Consider the following 14,824-nt stretch of genomic DNA (forward strand, 5'->3'; position numbering starts at 1 on the left):
CAGAAAGGGGGAGGGAGCAGAGAGAGAAGATGCAAGAGAGTCCAAGGACAGAATAATCAAGCAATGAGCAGAGGGCAGAGAGAGAAGGGGCAGCAGAGATCGAAGGAGACAGATGGTGTGAGGGTGAATGTGACAGTAGGCAAGGAGCAGAGGGAGCACAAAGGATAAAAGGCAGGTAGCAGAAGGGCAGAGAGCACGAGAGTACTGTCAGAATTCAGGATAGGGTAGAGAGCACAAGGGTAACAGTTAAAAGTCAGGATAGGACAGGGCAGAGAGCACGAGAGTACAATCAGAAGTCAGGATAGGGCAGAGAGCAAGAGAGTACAGTCAGACGTCAGGTTAGGGCAGAGAGCACAGAAAAGTGAGAGGTAGAAGTGAATGTGGTTGGAGAAGGAGAGCACAAAGGACAGAAGACTGTGGGCAGACAGGGCGGAAGCACTATTGGAGCACAGGATGAACAGAGACGAGTGGGTGCAGAGGTGACTAAAGTAGGGGGCACAATAATTGGGGCAGAGAGCCCCTCACTGCTAACCTGCTCCTGCCCCGGGGTATCTACAGCCCCTCACTGCTCACCAGCTCCTGTCTTGGGGTATCTACAGCGCTTCACTGCCCACCAGCTCCTGCCTCTTGAGCTTCACGTCGTTTGATAGCTGAAGGGGAAACCCAAGGCGGGCAGAGCTGGGGAGGAGGAGAGACGTGCCTACTGTCAGAAGTCAGGATAGGGCAGAGAGCACAGAAAAGTGAGAGGTAGAAGTGAATGTGGGTGGAGAGGGAGAGCATAAAGGACAGAAGACTGTGGGTAGACAGAGCGGAAGCACTATCGGAGCACAGGATGGACAGAGACGAGTGGGGGCCATAGATGACAACAGTAGGGGGCAGAATAATTGGGGCAGAGAGCCCCTCACTGCTCACCTGCTCCTGCCCCAGGGTATCTACAGCCCCTCACTGCTCACCATTTCATGCCCTGGGGTATGTACAGCGCCTCGCTGCTCACCAGCTCCTGTCCCAGGGTATCTACAGCGCCTCGCTGCTCAGCAGCTCCTGCCTGATGGGCTTCGCAGCGTTTGATCGCTGAAGGGGAAAGCCAAGGCGGGCAGAGCCATGGGAGGGAGGAGAAGCGCGCCTTCTCTTCCAGTTTAATTTTCTGTCAGCGCTGGGACCGGAGCCTGGGTGAGTCCGGGGAAGAGAGGGGGGGCAGAAGAGACAAAGAGGAAAAGGGACATGGTCAGGGTCGGGATTAAAAATCTGCTATAAGTAAGCCCAGCATGTTGCAAGTAATTAGAAGCCTGTAGTGCATAAAGGTGGCACAAGTAGGTGTGTGTCTGCAGATCTCCATCTGCTCGGGGAGAGACACAGAGGAAAGGGGAATAAAAAGTGCTTACCCAGTAATTAAAGGAGACAGTCTAATGCCGCCAGTACACTATCGAGTCCAGATGGGCGAAGCCTAAAGGAGACAGGGCAGTCACCAAAAAGCCTCACTTTCAATCGGAGGCCAGCATTTACCATAAAGGATGACGCCGGCCAATAGAAAAGATAGGCAGAGCTTCCACTCCACTTCCGAAATTTCCTTGATTACAATAGTTCTCGCAGAGCGAGAAACGCATGCTCTGCAATGCTAGGCGAGACCTAAAAACAATCTAAAATGGAGCTGGTGCCCATGAGTAAGGCACACATAAGGAGGAGTCACCATATATATTTCGTAACATGAGAGAATTTGTCGAAGAAAAACAAGTTGCAGATGCCCGAGCCCACCACTAGATGGCAGGAGTATGCATAGTATGCGTATCTACAGTGACAGACAGACACCCACATACACACACACCCACGCATGCATGCACACACACCCACGCTACAATCCACCAATGGTACATGACCTCAAAGAGACTCCAGAGTAGGTCCTTCATGTCTCTGATCACTGCTGGAGATGCGACCACCAGGAGGGGTCTTTTTACATAGGTGTATACAACTATTCTGGGAAGAGACACCTGGCCATGTAAAAGACATAATGGGCTATCCTGTTGCGCATGACCGTACAGTGATTATATTGGGCATAAACTGAATAAAATGGAAGAAATTCCATTCCATGACAGGCATTAATATATCAAATGCTGGAGGCAGCACAGCAATCTACAGGCTTGTACTGGAAAACGAAGGAAGCACCACAACATCCCACTCTTCTTTCCCACCTCCCCTCATTTCCGCACCCAGGCAGTCTTAGAGCTGCAGGATTGATGTTTTCTTAATGGGAATGGTTAAATTCAAAACCAAGGCATTAGCAATAGTAGGAGATTCTAAGTTGGTAGAGCACAATTAAGAGCTGCCATATTGTATTCTATGACAATGTGAGTTAATACATTTTACATCACTATGCCCTTTTTGATTCGTTGATTTCTGAGAAAAATTGTGTAACCTTAAAAAGAAAATGTGCAATAGAAGAAGGATACAAAATGAAACAAACCTCAATGGGTAAATCAATAAGCACTCAGGGTTACTTCACAAACTTGTGCAGAGAAGGAGCGATACATGGGGACAGACAGCAGTGGGGTGGGAATCCCCTATAGGATATCCCTATCTCCTTACACTATTATATCTTTCCACTGTTTCTCTTTAGGGTCTAGACAGCTAGGATAGTGGATAGTATAAATATGTGTTTCTGTACAGTATAAAAGTGATCTTTGTTGTAAGTTTTTCAACAAAGTATGAACTTCTCCACCCAAGAAAGAAACAAAGCTAGTAACATCTTCAGACATTTTCTGTCCTGGAGCAACATGATGAAGAACAGGACAGGTTTGTGAAGATTATCGTTGAACTAACTTTGAACTTAGTAGATTGTGTATGCATCGTAGTCCCCAGGGTCGGACTGGGACAGAAAATAGGCCCGGGCACCAAAATAAAAGTTGCCCCATTAGGGAATCTGGTAGCTAAAATGTGACCCACATTTGTTAATCAGGGTAGTTTTGAACTTGTAAAGACAAGCTGTATATGTGTTATAGGCGACTGCATGCATGTGTGCTTGCTACAAGAAACGTTGTTGCAATACCAGTGAAAACAGGAGACCCACCAGGCCATGAAACAGGCCCACAAGCTGACCTGTGGGGCCAGCCCTTCGGGCACTGCCTGATTGCCCTGTAGATCAGTCCGACCCTCGTGGTCTCTTTGACTAGTGCACTCTTGATGCAAAATCCAAACATCTAATTATGATTTAAGGTGCAAACATTTCTTCTCAATGAAGTGTACATTGTGGATGTCTCTTAAGTAAGGCACTTACACAGCTGTGAACTGATACTTATGCCACTGTGGGAATGGAACTAGCTTGACCTGCCTTAACATCTTAATGAAAGCGCAGCCTGTGGGTGAAGACCCATACTAGCGCTGGATGCACAACAAGATGTTCAGCTATGGGTCTGTCAGTAGAGCACAGTACAGTGCATCTAAAGCTTGGCAGCTGTTTTGTTTGTCATTCTAGACAGTACCCATTCCAGGATACAGATTTTCTCTGACACAAATTCAATCAGTGGTACTCACCTTTTCCATACACAGTCCCATTCAATCCACATACTCGCCAGTCAAAGTTATGGTGACAGATGCCATCCAAATAAATGGGTTTTGTACCATGGAACAATTGTTTCTCAAGCACTTCCTTGTTGTTCTGCTTCTTCATTGTATCCTTCTGCCTGTGACGAGAAACAAATTATTAGAAGGTGCAAAGGTTCCAGAGAATTAGATGATGTATCAGTACTACATGTGTCCTTTCAGGCCATGTTTAGATGCACTGGCCCTCTGGTACAGCCACTGCTGTCTGGGTCCCTTGAGATATTTTCTTAGCTGGGCCCATACTTCAGTGCCACTGATGTCTGCGAGTTTAAGCTGTGCCTATTCTGCTATTTTACATCAGCATGGTGCCCCTTCTGGCTGCTCAGCTATAGCCAGATATCCCCCACTCATCCTACTCCTCACATCTGTGTTAACACATCCGAGGTGAGTCTTCGCTTCAGCCAGCTCACCGCCCAACATTCAAAGATTATCAATCTCGGTAACTAATAGTTTCTTACCTGTCGGTGTAGTTTTGCAGCTTGAAGATCTTTCTGGATTCACTATGCTGTGCATTATTCCGCGGTCTAGTGGTTGGGTCCGGAATCGTAGTCTTTTCTTCTTTTTCTTTTTCTTTTCGTAGCCCAGGTGGGTGTCAACGCCCCACCTTTTGGTGTCCTTCCTATGACGTCAGCACGGTTCCTGCAGAAGCTCCCACCCTTGGGCACCATCTTCGGATTCCTTTTTCTCCTTTTGTGTTTTGTTTCCGAATCCATGGCAATGTCAAGTAAGTGATTCACCGCTTTGACCTCCAAGGTGTCTGTTTCAGTCTTGTCTTTGTTTTTACCCCCTTTCTCTCTAGCCTCATCTTTCTGGCGGAGGTGGGTGGGTTCGCTAGTGAATCCAGAAAGATCGTCAAGCTGCAAAACTACACCGACAGGTAAGAAACTATTTGTTTTGCAGCGTGAATCTTTCTGGATTCACTATGCTGTGCATAGACTTTGTAGCGGTTTGTTATATTTGTGGCGGCAGGGTGGAAGATGAGCGTTGGGTGTTGAATATGTGCTGAAGCACTTTCTGTCACACTTGTGCTTCTTTGTTCATTTGTATGGCCACACAGTAGTGCTTTGTGAACGTGTGAACTGAAGCCCATGTTGCCGCCAGGCATATGTACTGAACGGGTGTGTTAGCCAGGAAAGCTATCGTGGCTCCTTTCTTCCTGGTAGAGTGGGCTCGTGTCCCCTCTGCCAGCTCCTGTCCTGCTTGCTTGTGGCACAACTGTATTGTTTGTGCGATCCACCGTGCAATGGTTCCTTTCGTTACTGGTTTCCCCATGAAACTGTTTGCGAAGGACACAAAAATCTGCTTTGTTTTCCTGTGTCCCTTACTTCTCTCTGTGTAGTGCATGACTGCCCTTCTGGCGTCCAGAGTGTGCAATGCTCTTTCTGCGCTTGTGGCTGGTTTCTGGAAGACACTTGGTATTAGTATTGTCTGATTGATGTGGAACCTTGACACCACCTTCGGCATAAAGTGTGGGTCCGTTCTCATCACCACCCTATCGTTATGTATCTGGATTTAGGGTTCTTGCAGCGTTAGCGCCTGTAGTTCACTCACCCTGTGCAGCGAGGTGATTGCCACCAAGAATGCTGTTTTCATCGTTAGCATTTGTAGTGAGGCCTTATGAATTGGTTCAAAAGGCTCCTTCATGAGTTCTGTCAGGACTAAATTAAGGTTCCATGCCCTCTTTGGTGGTACAATTTTTTTGCTCCTTCCAGGAATCTCTTTACTATCTGTGATGTGAAGAAGCTCTTGCCTGTTTCTCCTCTTGTGTAAGCGACTATCGCTGCCAGGTGTACCCTTAGTGAGGATGAGCTAAGGTTTTCCTCGAGCAGGTGCGTGAGGTACTTAAGCACTGTTGAGTCCTTCTGCATCTTCTTGTGCAGCTTTTCTTTTCTGCACCATAGCGTGAACCTGTTCCACTTTGCCACATAGCACTTCCGTGTGCTGGGTCTTCTTGCTTGACGTAGTACCCTCTATGTCCTCAGGAGCCATGCTACTAGGCTGAGGCACTCTGGCTCTGGGTGCAGCACCTCTCCGTCTTGCATAAATCTGTGGGGTGCACTCTGTGTCATCTCCATTATCTGTGAGTACCAGGTCTGCCTGGCCCACTGCGGTGCAACCAGTATCAGAGTCATGTTGCTGGTTCTGCACTTGTTGAGTACTTTCTGTATCAGAGGGATCGGTGGAAAAGCGTAAGCAAATATCTTCGACCATCTTATCCATAGGGCATTCCCCAGGGACCTTTCCCCTGGTTGCCTGGATGCGAAGTTTTGGCATTTTGCATTCTGGCATGTTGCAAACAGTTCTATTGACGTTGTTCCCCACTTGCCGAACAGCTTCTCTGTTTCCTGTGCATTGAGCTCCCACTCGTGGGATGCCGATGTCTGTCTGCTTAGCCTGTCTGTGGTTATTTTCTTCCACTCCTGGGAGAAAAGGTTTATTCTTCCTCCCACCGGTGTTACATGATTGCAGATGTTTTGCTTGTGTACCCACTTGTTGTTGTATCTGTGCTCCACCCTAGGATTTTTTGCCTTGGTGGACACCTGTCCCGTGACAAAGTCACTTAGAGGCGGGATGTTGACCCTCTTTTCTATTTTGTCCACGTCCATTCCCTCTCCCGCGAAAGGACTGGCCCCTTTGCTGGTACTGCCAAGGTTGTTTTTGTTGCCCCTGCTGTGTCTGGGTGTCAGACTGGTGAGACTGCTGGAACGCCTGGTGCGATGTTCCTGGCTGGTTTCCTCCCCTCCCGTTAGGTCTTCGTGACGGGGTGCCCCTCTTTGTCCCTCTGAATTGCAAGGCCCCCATGGATCTTGCAGTCTTGTTATCTTTCTTCAGTTGGGTGAGCTTCTCATCCACTGGAGCACCGAACAGTGTCTCTCCGTTGAACGGGGTTCAGGATGCTGGTTTCACTTCCGGCTTGAATCCTGAAATCCTGAGCCAGGCTTGCCTTCTTTCCGTGATGCCCATCATCATGAGTCTGCTGGCCGTGTCAGCCCCGTCCAAGGCAGTCTTGAGGCAAGAATTTGCCACAGTCTTCCTCTTCCCTTCTTCCAAAAGATGTGTAGCCCTTTGCTGGTGTTCTTCAGGGAGGTGTTTTAGTAACTGGCCCAGTTCGTCTAAGATCTGGTACTGGTGCCTGTTGAGCAGTGCGTTGGAATTTGCCATGCGCCAATGCATTGCGGCATTCCGTTCGACCTTTATCCCCGTCAGGTCCATCCTTCTGCTTTCCTTGTCCGGGGGTGGCCATGAGGTTGTTGGCACGTTAGCCCTCCTCCTTGCCGTAGCTGTAATGATGGAGTCCTCCGTGACTGATCCCTGAATGTAGGGCGGGTCCTTGGAGGAATGTTTGTACTTCTTCTCTGTCCTGGGTGTGATGGCTTTGCAAGTTGCAGGCTCCTTGAAAGCCTCCCTCCCTTGTGCCTTGACGCTGTCGAGCATCGGCAGGTACTGGCTCCTAGTTTGTGTTGGGAGCAGTGTTTCTAGGAGGAAATCTGCCTTCTGCTTTTCCTCGTCGAGTTTTACCCCGAAGGCTGCTGCTGCGTTCCTGATGACTGTGTTGTAAACCCCAATGTCATCAGGCGGCGAGGGCCTCGAAGGGTACGTGTCCACGCTACCCTCCAGACTCTCGGTGTCAAGGTCTTGCCACTCTATGTCCTGTGTCTCCGAGGATGCCGAGCCCAGGATTGTCCTCTGGTCGTAATCCCCCTCCTCCTCGTAGTAGGAGGCTTCTTCTTCTGGATCTTCCAGCACCTCCTAGCTTCCCGACTGTCCTTCGACGTAATAGTCCTCTTCTTTGGTTATCTCGACAACCTGAGGTCTTAGTTTCGTCGGGATTAAGAAGTCCTTCATCCTGGCGTCGAATTCTTTTTTGCGCTGCAGGATGTTATCCATTTTGGCCTCGAGCCGTCTCTTTTTCTTTTCCATTTCGGCGGCACGTTCGGGGTCAAATGGATCGGCCGCTCTCTTCGGCGGATTGGTCGGCGTCGAGGCGACTTTCGGCGCCGAGCTGGCTTTTGGGTCCTTCTCTTTCGGCGTCGAACGTTCCTTCTCGGGGACGTTTTTTGACAACTTTTGCTGCTCTCCAGCTTTTGGCCCCTGGGAGTCCCTCTCTGAGGATCCGCTGGGCCTGTTTGTAGCCACGGACGTCGAAGATTTCGGCGTTGGCGCTTTCGAGGACTTGCCCTCGTTTTTTCGAGAGTCTGGGTCAGACTGTCGAGTGTCTTTCGGGGCTTATGGGGCCATCGAGTCTCCTACCTTTCTAGAAGTCTTCTTATCGGTCTATTCAGCCGTGTAGTCGCCTTCTTCTCCGGCGACGTTGTCCTCTTCATCTGTTGAGAGCCCCAGGTCTCGAAGGGATGGTGGCTGGCCCTTGCCCTTCATGCTGGCGTTGGCCATCCTCTGTCTCGCTCTTACTCGAAGAGTCTTCGGGGTGAAGGCAGAGCAGGTGTTGCAGTCCTTGCTCTCGTAGTCGACCGGTAGGCAAAGGTTGCAATCCGGGTGCTGGTCCTTCTGCGCGTACTTGTGGTAGCAGTTACGGCAAAATTTGAATGGTGTGTTGTCCATCTCCTGCTTTCAGGGGGCCCCCTGAGCACACATTCTCTGATGGACGTCGAAGTTCTGGAAGTTCTCTTGCTCCTTTGTCGTCCTCTTCGATGGTGTGGTCTCTCGTTGTCTTTTCCAATCTTTTTTCGTCCAAAAAAGGCTTTTGGTGTCTTCTTTCTCCAAAAATGTCCGGAGCCCTCTCGGGAACGATCCAGACCCAACCGAGGAAATAAGAATCTGAAAATGGTGCCCAATGGTGGGAGCTTTCGCAGGAAGAGTGCTGACGTCACAGGAAGGACACCAGAAAGTGGGACGTCGACCTGGACTACGAAAAAAACAAAGAAAAGACTATGATTCCGGACCCAACCACTAGACCGCGGAATAGTGAATCCAGAAAGATTCATGCTGCAAAACAGGGTTCTCCACTTAAAGCTGAGCCTGACTAAAACTTTTCAGTGGTCATGGCTACAACTAGACTAGGGGCGTTTGGATCCTGTCAACCATTGACTAGCAGTGACTTTCACAAGGCAAGGCTTTGGCAGACAGCACAGAAGAAGGGGACCTACATCACAACCTCTTGCTGCCCTGTTAACATTGTGCCACTATAAGAGCATGCCTCAAAAAACCAAAACATGTTCACTAGACCTGCAGGTCCAGTGACTTGAATAATCTACTCAACCTCCCTGTAATGTACTAGACCTGCAAACTGGTCTCACATTGTTTGATACTAAGCAAATATTTTACTATACAGAGGTGTCTTACTATTTATTATCATATACAACAGCACTGCAAATGCTACTTACCAGTATGCATCTGTTCTTGGCATGTAGGGCTGCTGACATTCATATCTGTGCATAGATCGCCGCCTAGTGTTGGGTCCGGATGATTGCACATTGTTGTCCTGGAAGAGTCTTCGAAGTATCACGAGATAGGTGGCTCCTCCCCTGGACTACAGTGCGCATGGGCATCGCCTCCATCCCCAGATTGTTTTTAGCCATTGGCAGAGATGGAGTGAAGTATGTAAGTGATGACCATGCTATGAGCATATATATAAATGAATACTGCAGCTGCTACAGGCGCCGGGGAGGAGGGTGGGCGATATGAATGTCAGCAGCCCTACATGCCAAGAACAGATGCATACTGGTAAGTAGCATTTGCCGTTCGAGGCATGTGGGCTGCTGAATTCATATCTGTGCATAGAATACATAGCAGTCCTCCTATTATTGGCGGCCGCCCGTGCCAGCTGCAGCAGTTTGAAAAAGTGTTTTGAGAACAGCCTGACCAACAGCTGCCTGCTGTTTGGAGTGCACGTCTACACAGTAATGTTTAGTAAAAGTATGTGTGGTAGACCATGTGGCTGCCCTACAAATATCCTCTAAGGGAATGTTACCCAGGAAAGCCATAGAGGCCCCCAACTTTCTGGTGGAGTAGGCTCTTGGTGGAATTGTGAGAGTGCGTTTAGCCTTAGCGTAACAGATCTGAATGCATTTCACGATCCACCTAGCGATACCAGCTTTGGAGATAGCGTTTCCCTTGTGGTGTGAGGCAAATGCAACGAAAAGTTGCTTGGTCTTTCGAAAGTCCTTTGTCCTGTCAATGTAGTACATTAAGGCTCTTTTAACGTCAAGGGTGTGGAGCATCCGCTCCGCCAGCGACTCTGGGTTTTGAAAAAACACTGGCAACTCAATTGTCTGGTTCATATGGAATTGAGATACAACCTTGGGTAAAAATTTAGGGTTAGTGCGGAGCACCACCCTGTTAGCGTGTACTTGGAAGAAAGGTTCTTGGATGGTGAGCGCCCGCAACTCACTAACCCTCCGTAGCGATGTAATTGCTACTAAGAAAGCCACCTTCCAAGTCAGAAACTGAAGCTCACAAGAGTGCAGTGGCTCAAAGGGAGGACCCATCAGCCTTGTAAGAACCACATTGAGGTTCCATTCCGGAGCTGGTGGTGTCCGTGGTGGAATGACCCTTTTGAGTCCTTCCAGAAAAGCTTTGATAGCAGGGACCTTAAAAAGTGACAGGTGTTGCCTATTCTGGAGGTATGCTGCCATTGCAGACAAGTGAATGCCGATGGAAGAATACGCCAAATTGCATTGGTACAGGTGGAACAGGTAACAAATGATGTTCTGAATGGAAGCATCCAGCGGGTCAATATCGTGGTTTACACAGTAGATGACAAACCGCTTCCATTTAGCCGCATAACATGCTCTAGTAGTGGGCTAACATGCTCTAGTAGTGGGCTTCCTTGCCTCCTGAATGATGTCCATGCAATCGGGGGGAAGATTGAGGTAGCCAAACTCTAGGACTTCAGGAGCCAGATCGCCAGGTTGAGCTGTTGCGGATCTGGGTGCTGAATGTCGCCATGGCTCTGCGTCAGAAGGCTGGGTGTGAGATGAAGCCTTTGATGCGGTACCACGGAGAGTTCCAGAAACGTGGTGTACCATGGTTGGCGAGCCCACGTTGGAGCAACCAGGATGAGAGTCATCGAGTGCTGCCTGAGCTTGCGTGCCACCAGCGGTATCAGAGGTGCTGGGGGAAAAGCGTACGCAAATCTGCCTGACCAGTTCATCCACATCGCATTGCCCTGCGATTGCGGGTGTGGGAACCTGGCGGCGAAGCTTTGGCATTTTGCGTTCTCCTTTGTGGCGAACAGGTCTATCTCTGGACGACCCCACCTTTGGAAGTACGGTTGGAGTACTGATGGATGTATCTCCCACTCGTGCATTTGGTGGCTGTGCCTGCTGAGCCGGTCCGCCATCTGGTTGTCTTTGCCCGGGAGATGCTCCGCCATGAGGAAGATGTTCCTCTGAATGGCCCACCTCCACATGCTCTGAGCCAGATGAGACAGCTGCGGAGAGTGTGTGCCCCCCTGCTTCTGAATGTAGTACATGGCCGTCATGTTGTCCGTCCGGATCAACACGACCTTGTTGCACAGATGTACTTTGAATGCCTTCAAGGCCATGAAGATTGCCATCAGTTCCAAAACGTTGATGTGCATCTTCCTTTGCTGTAGTCTCCATAGTCCCTGCACTGTGTAGTGGAGTACATGCGCTCCCCATCCTTGGAGAGAAGCGTCCGTTGTCAGGATAATCTGTGGCACAGGCTCCTGGAACGGTCGGCCCTTGCAAAGGTTTTGTGGATTCCACCAATGCAGAGAGTTGTATGCCCGACCGCTCACCAACACTAGGTCTGTCAGTTGCCCATGAGCCTGAGTCCACTGACGTGCTAGGCACTCCTGAAGCGGACGCATATGTAGTCTCGCGTGCGGGACGATGGAGATGCAGGAGGCCATCATGCCTATCAACTGCATGAACACCCTCGGTGGAAGCGAGTGCTGAGGTCTGAATCGTTGGATCAGCGTCTGGATACTGGCGATTCTCACTGAATTTGGCTGCGCAGTGGCTGCCAGAGTGTCTATTGTTGCGCCCAGATACTGCCGTATATGGGCGGGTCGGAGATGGGATTTTGGGTAGTTCAGCGAGAATCCCAGATTGTGCAGGAGATGAATGGTGCGGGACACGTGGTTGGCGCACTGCTGTTCTGACTTTGCCTGAATGAGCCAGTCGTCCAGATAGGGATAGACGTGGACGTTCTGGCGTCGTAGATGCGCCGCCACAGTCGCCAGGCACTTTGTAAAGACTCTTGGTGCTGTGGTGACCCCGAAAGGCAGGACCCTGAACTGGTAGTGCTGGTCTTGAATCGTGAATCTGAGGTACTTCCTGTGTGAAGGATGCAGGGGAATATGAAAGTATGCATCCTTGAGATCCAGCGTAGCCAGGAAGTCCCCCTGCCGAAGCAGAGGGAGAACCTGCTGCAAGTGAGCATATGGAAGTGCTCCGACAGAATGTACCAGTTGAGGGGCCTGAGGTCCAGGATGGGCCTGAGGGATCCGTCCTTTTTGGGGATTAGAAAGTACAGAGAGTAAACTCCTGTTCCCCTTTCTTGCAGTGGAACGAGCTCTATTGCCCCTTTTTGCAGCATGACTTGAACCTCCTGCTGCAACAAGTGCAAGTGCTCGCCGGACATAGGACGGTTTCTTGGAGGTATGTTTGGTGGAGTGGAAGTAAGTTCCAGACAGTAACCGTACTGGATAAGAGATTTGACCCACCTGTCCGTGGTGATGGATTTCCACGCGGGCAGGAACTGCTGGAGTCTCCCCCGACCGGTGTTGTGTGGTTGGGGGGCAGTGACAAGGCGTCACTGTTTGTTGGAGGTGGAGGACCTGGAGCTGTTGTTTCCACGTCCCCTGCCTTTGACGTTGTTGCCTCTGTAACCACCTCTACCTTTGTTGGTGTATGAGGTTTGGGTGTTGCTTTTATAGTACTGCGTGGATTGTGATGCCTGACCCCTTGAGGTGCCTCTGTTACTGGAGCGGCGAAAGGAACCACCCCGAAACTGCTGGGACTGGAGGGCCCCCATAGACTTAGCAGTGTCCGTGTCTTTCCTCATTTTTTCAAGGGTTGCATCCACTTCAGGGCCAAACAGGTGGTCTGGATTAACCGTTTGGTTTAAGATGGTTGTCTGTATATCTGGTTTGAAGCCTGATATCCTAAGCCATGCATGTCTCCGCAGCAACACGCTAGTGTTTATCGCCCTGGAGGCGGTATCAGCCACGTCCAGTGCACATTTGATGGAAGCGTTGGTGATCAGCTTCCCCTCCTGAATCAACATTTCAGCTGCCTCTTTGTACTGATCAGGTAAGTGCTGCAGAAGTGTTTCTAGGGTGTCGTAGTGCGCCCTATCGTAGCGTGCCAGTAGGGCCTGCGTGTTTGAAATGCGCCAAATATTAGCTGCCTGCGCAGCAATTCGTTTTCCTGAGGCTTCAAATATTTTTGACTCTTTGTCTGGGGGAGGAGCGTCACCCGTGGTCTGCGAATTCGCCCGCTTGCGTGCGTTGGATACAACCAAAGAGTCCAGTGGCAAGTGTCCCTTGATGTACGTTGGATCCGAGGGCGCTGCCTTGTATTTTTTGTCAATACGAGGATTGATGACTCGCGCCCGAGTGGGCTCCCTTAAAACCTCTGGCGCATGCTTTAGCACTCCCTTGAGCATTGGCAATGTCTTGACTGACTTTTCAGCTACTGAGAAAGTGTCAAACAGAAAATCGACATCCACAGGATCTGAATGTAGGTCGACATCATGATTAGCTGCAGCTCTCTCAATTAGAGCGTTGAAGGCTGCAGAGTCCTCCGTTGGTGGCGTTTTCGCTGCAAAAAGCTGCGGTTCCTGACCCGACTGAGGGTCCTCAGGGTCGCCTCCGGCAGACCAAGGTTCATGTACCACCTCCGGATCCGAGTATGCTGGATAATTGTACTCATCCTCCTCATCTCCGTCACCTTCCCCAGCGTTAGAATGCGTCGGTGAAAGTTCCAGATTTTGTGGAGATGCAGGCTCTATAGGGGCCGAAGTACCCGCTGAGTCCCTTTTGTTCTTGAGTGGAATACGAAAATGTTCCAATACCGACTCCGGGGTGATCTTCCTTTTAAGGAGAGAGAGCTTTCCGGTGTTGGCGTCGATGATAACCTCTCGACGCTCCTCATCTGCGAGTGGCTGGAGTCGAGGCTTCGGCACCACCAATGACGCCTTGGGCGTTGACATCACCTTTAAGGGCACACCGGCCCCATGCTTCGGAGCGAAAGCCTTCGGCGTCGTCTTCGGCGGCAGCGTGAAGTGGATCGGCGCCTCCGCCTTTGCCGGCTTCTGTGTAGGCTTCGGCGCCACATCCTTCGGTTCGGGAGCCACTGCGTCCTTCCGAATACGTTGAAGGGACTCCGTGACCTTCTTTGTTAAGGACGGGGAGGGCTGGACCGGCTCGAGCGAGTCCCCCGAGTCCGGAGTCGGGTCGGCGAAAGGCACGGTCTTCGGAGCCGACACATCACCACCCTTGGCCTTGACGCCTGGAGTTGGCGCAGCCAGAGCTTTGGAGTCGTCTGGACGCTTCCTCGAAGCTCTCTTCGGGTCATCGACCTCGACCATCTTCGGCGCCGACGCGGCCGCGTCGGTCGTCTTCGCCTTCGACACCGGGTTCTTCGGGTCGGCCATCTTGGTGTGGCTCTTGACATCGGCCATTTTGAGTTTCTTAGACATTGAGGCCTCTGGAGCCGTCTGTCCCACCAGTGCGACTTTCACTTTCGGTTTCGATACCGTTGGTGTGGACCCCGATGGCTTCACTTTCGGTTTCTTCACCGGGAGTGGCGCATCACAAATGTCCGTGGCCGGGCCCGGAGGCGGGGCCGTGGAACGATTATTGAGGTCTTGGGTAAGGCCCGAAGGCGATCCCTCGACCTGGGCCGTATAGTGGGGGTTGACCCCTGAGTCAGTCTGAGGATGCTCCTCCTCTGAGCTATCCTCCACGGTGGCAATGGCCCCATCGTCGTCCCCTACCTCTCCGACGACTTCATCAAACTCCTCGTCTCCCGCGTCGTAGTTTTCCTCCCCCGACGCCGGGCTAGAGTCCGAAACTTGAAAGACATTGTCGTCTCCAACTTCTTCTTCGAAGATGTTGTCTGGCGGGGCGCTGATAGCTGGGCCTGGAGCCTAGCGGCCCGACGAAGCTTGAGAGTCCTTGTACACCGGAACTTTGAGCAGGCCATACACCTGGCCTCATCATGGTCCGGCGACAAACATTTGTTGCACACTGGGTGCACGTCGAGGTGTGAATACTTTGAGGTGCACACCGGGCACCTCT

The 14,824-nt window shown here is 50.8% G+C and overlaps 1 protein-coding gene across 2 annotated transcripts in view; it reads right to left on the reverse strand.

The window, feature by feature from the left end:
• Positions 1-14,824, reverse strand: part of LOC147734644 (zinc finger CCCH-type antiviral protein 1-like) — a 172,380-nt gene that overhangs the window by 8,333 nt on the left and 149,223 nt on the right. For both annotated transcript variants that reach the window (XM_086952941.1, XM_086952942.1), the window contains one exon: positions 3,526-3,674. In XM_086952941.1, the coding sequence (XP_086809067.1) occupies positions 3,526-3,674 (149 nt within the window). The remainder of the gene's footprint in view (positions 1-3,525; positions 3,675-14,824) is intronic.

The sequence above is a fragment of the Lissotriton vulgaris genome, chromosome 1_2 (genome assembly GCF_964263255.1).
Source record: "Lissotriton vulgaris chromosome 1_2, aLisVul1.2, whole genome shotgun sequence".
Taxonomy (NCBI): Eukaryota; Metazoa; Chordata; class Amphibia; order Caudata; family Salamandridae; genus Lissotriton; species Lissotriton vulgaris.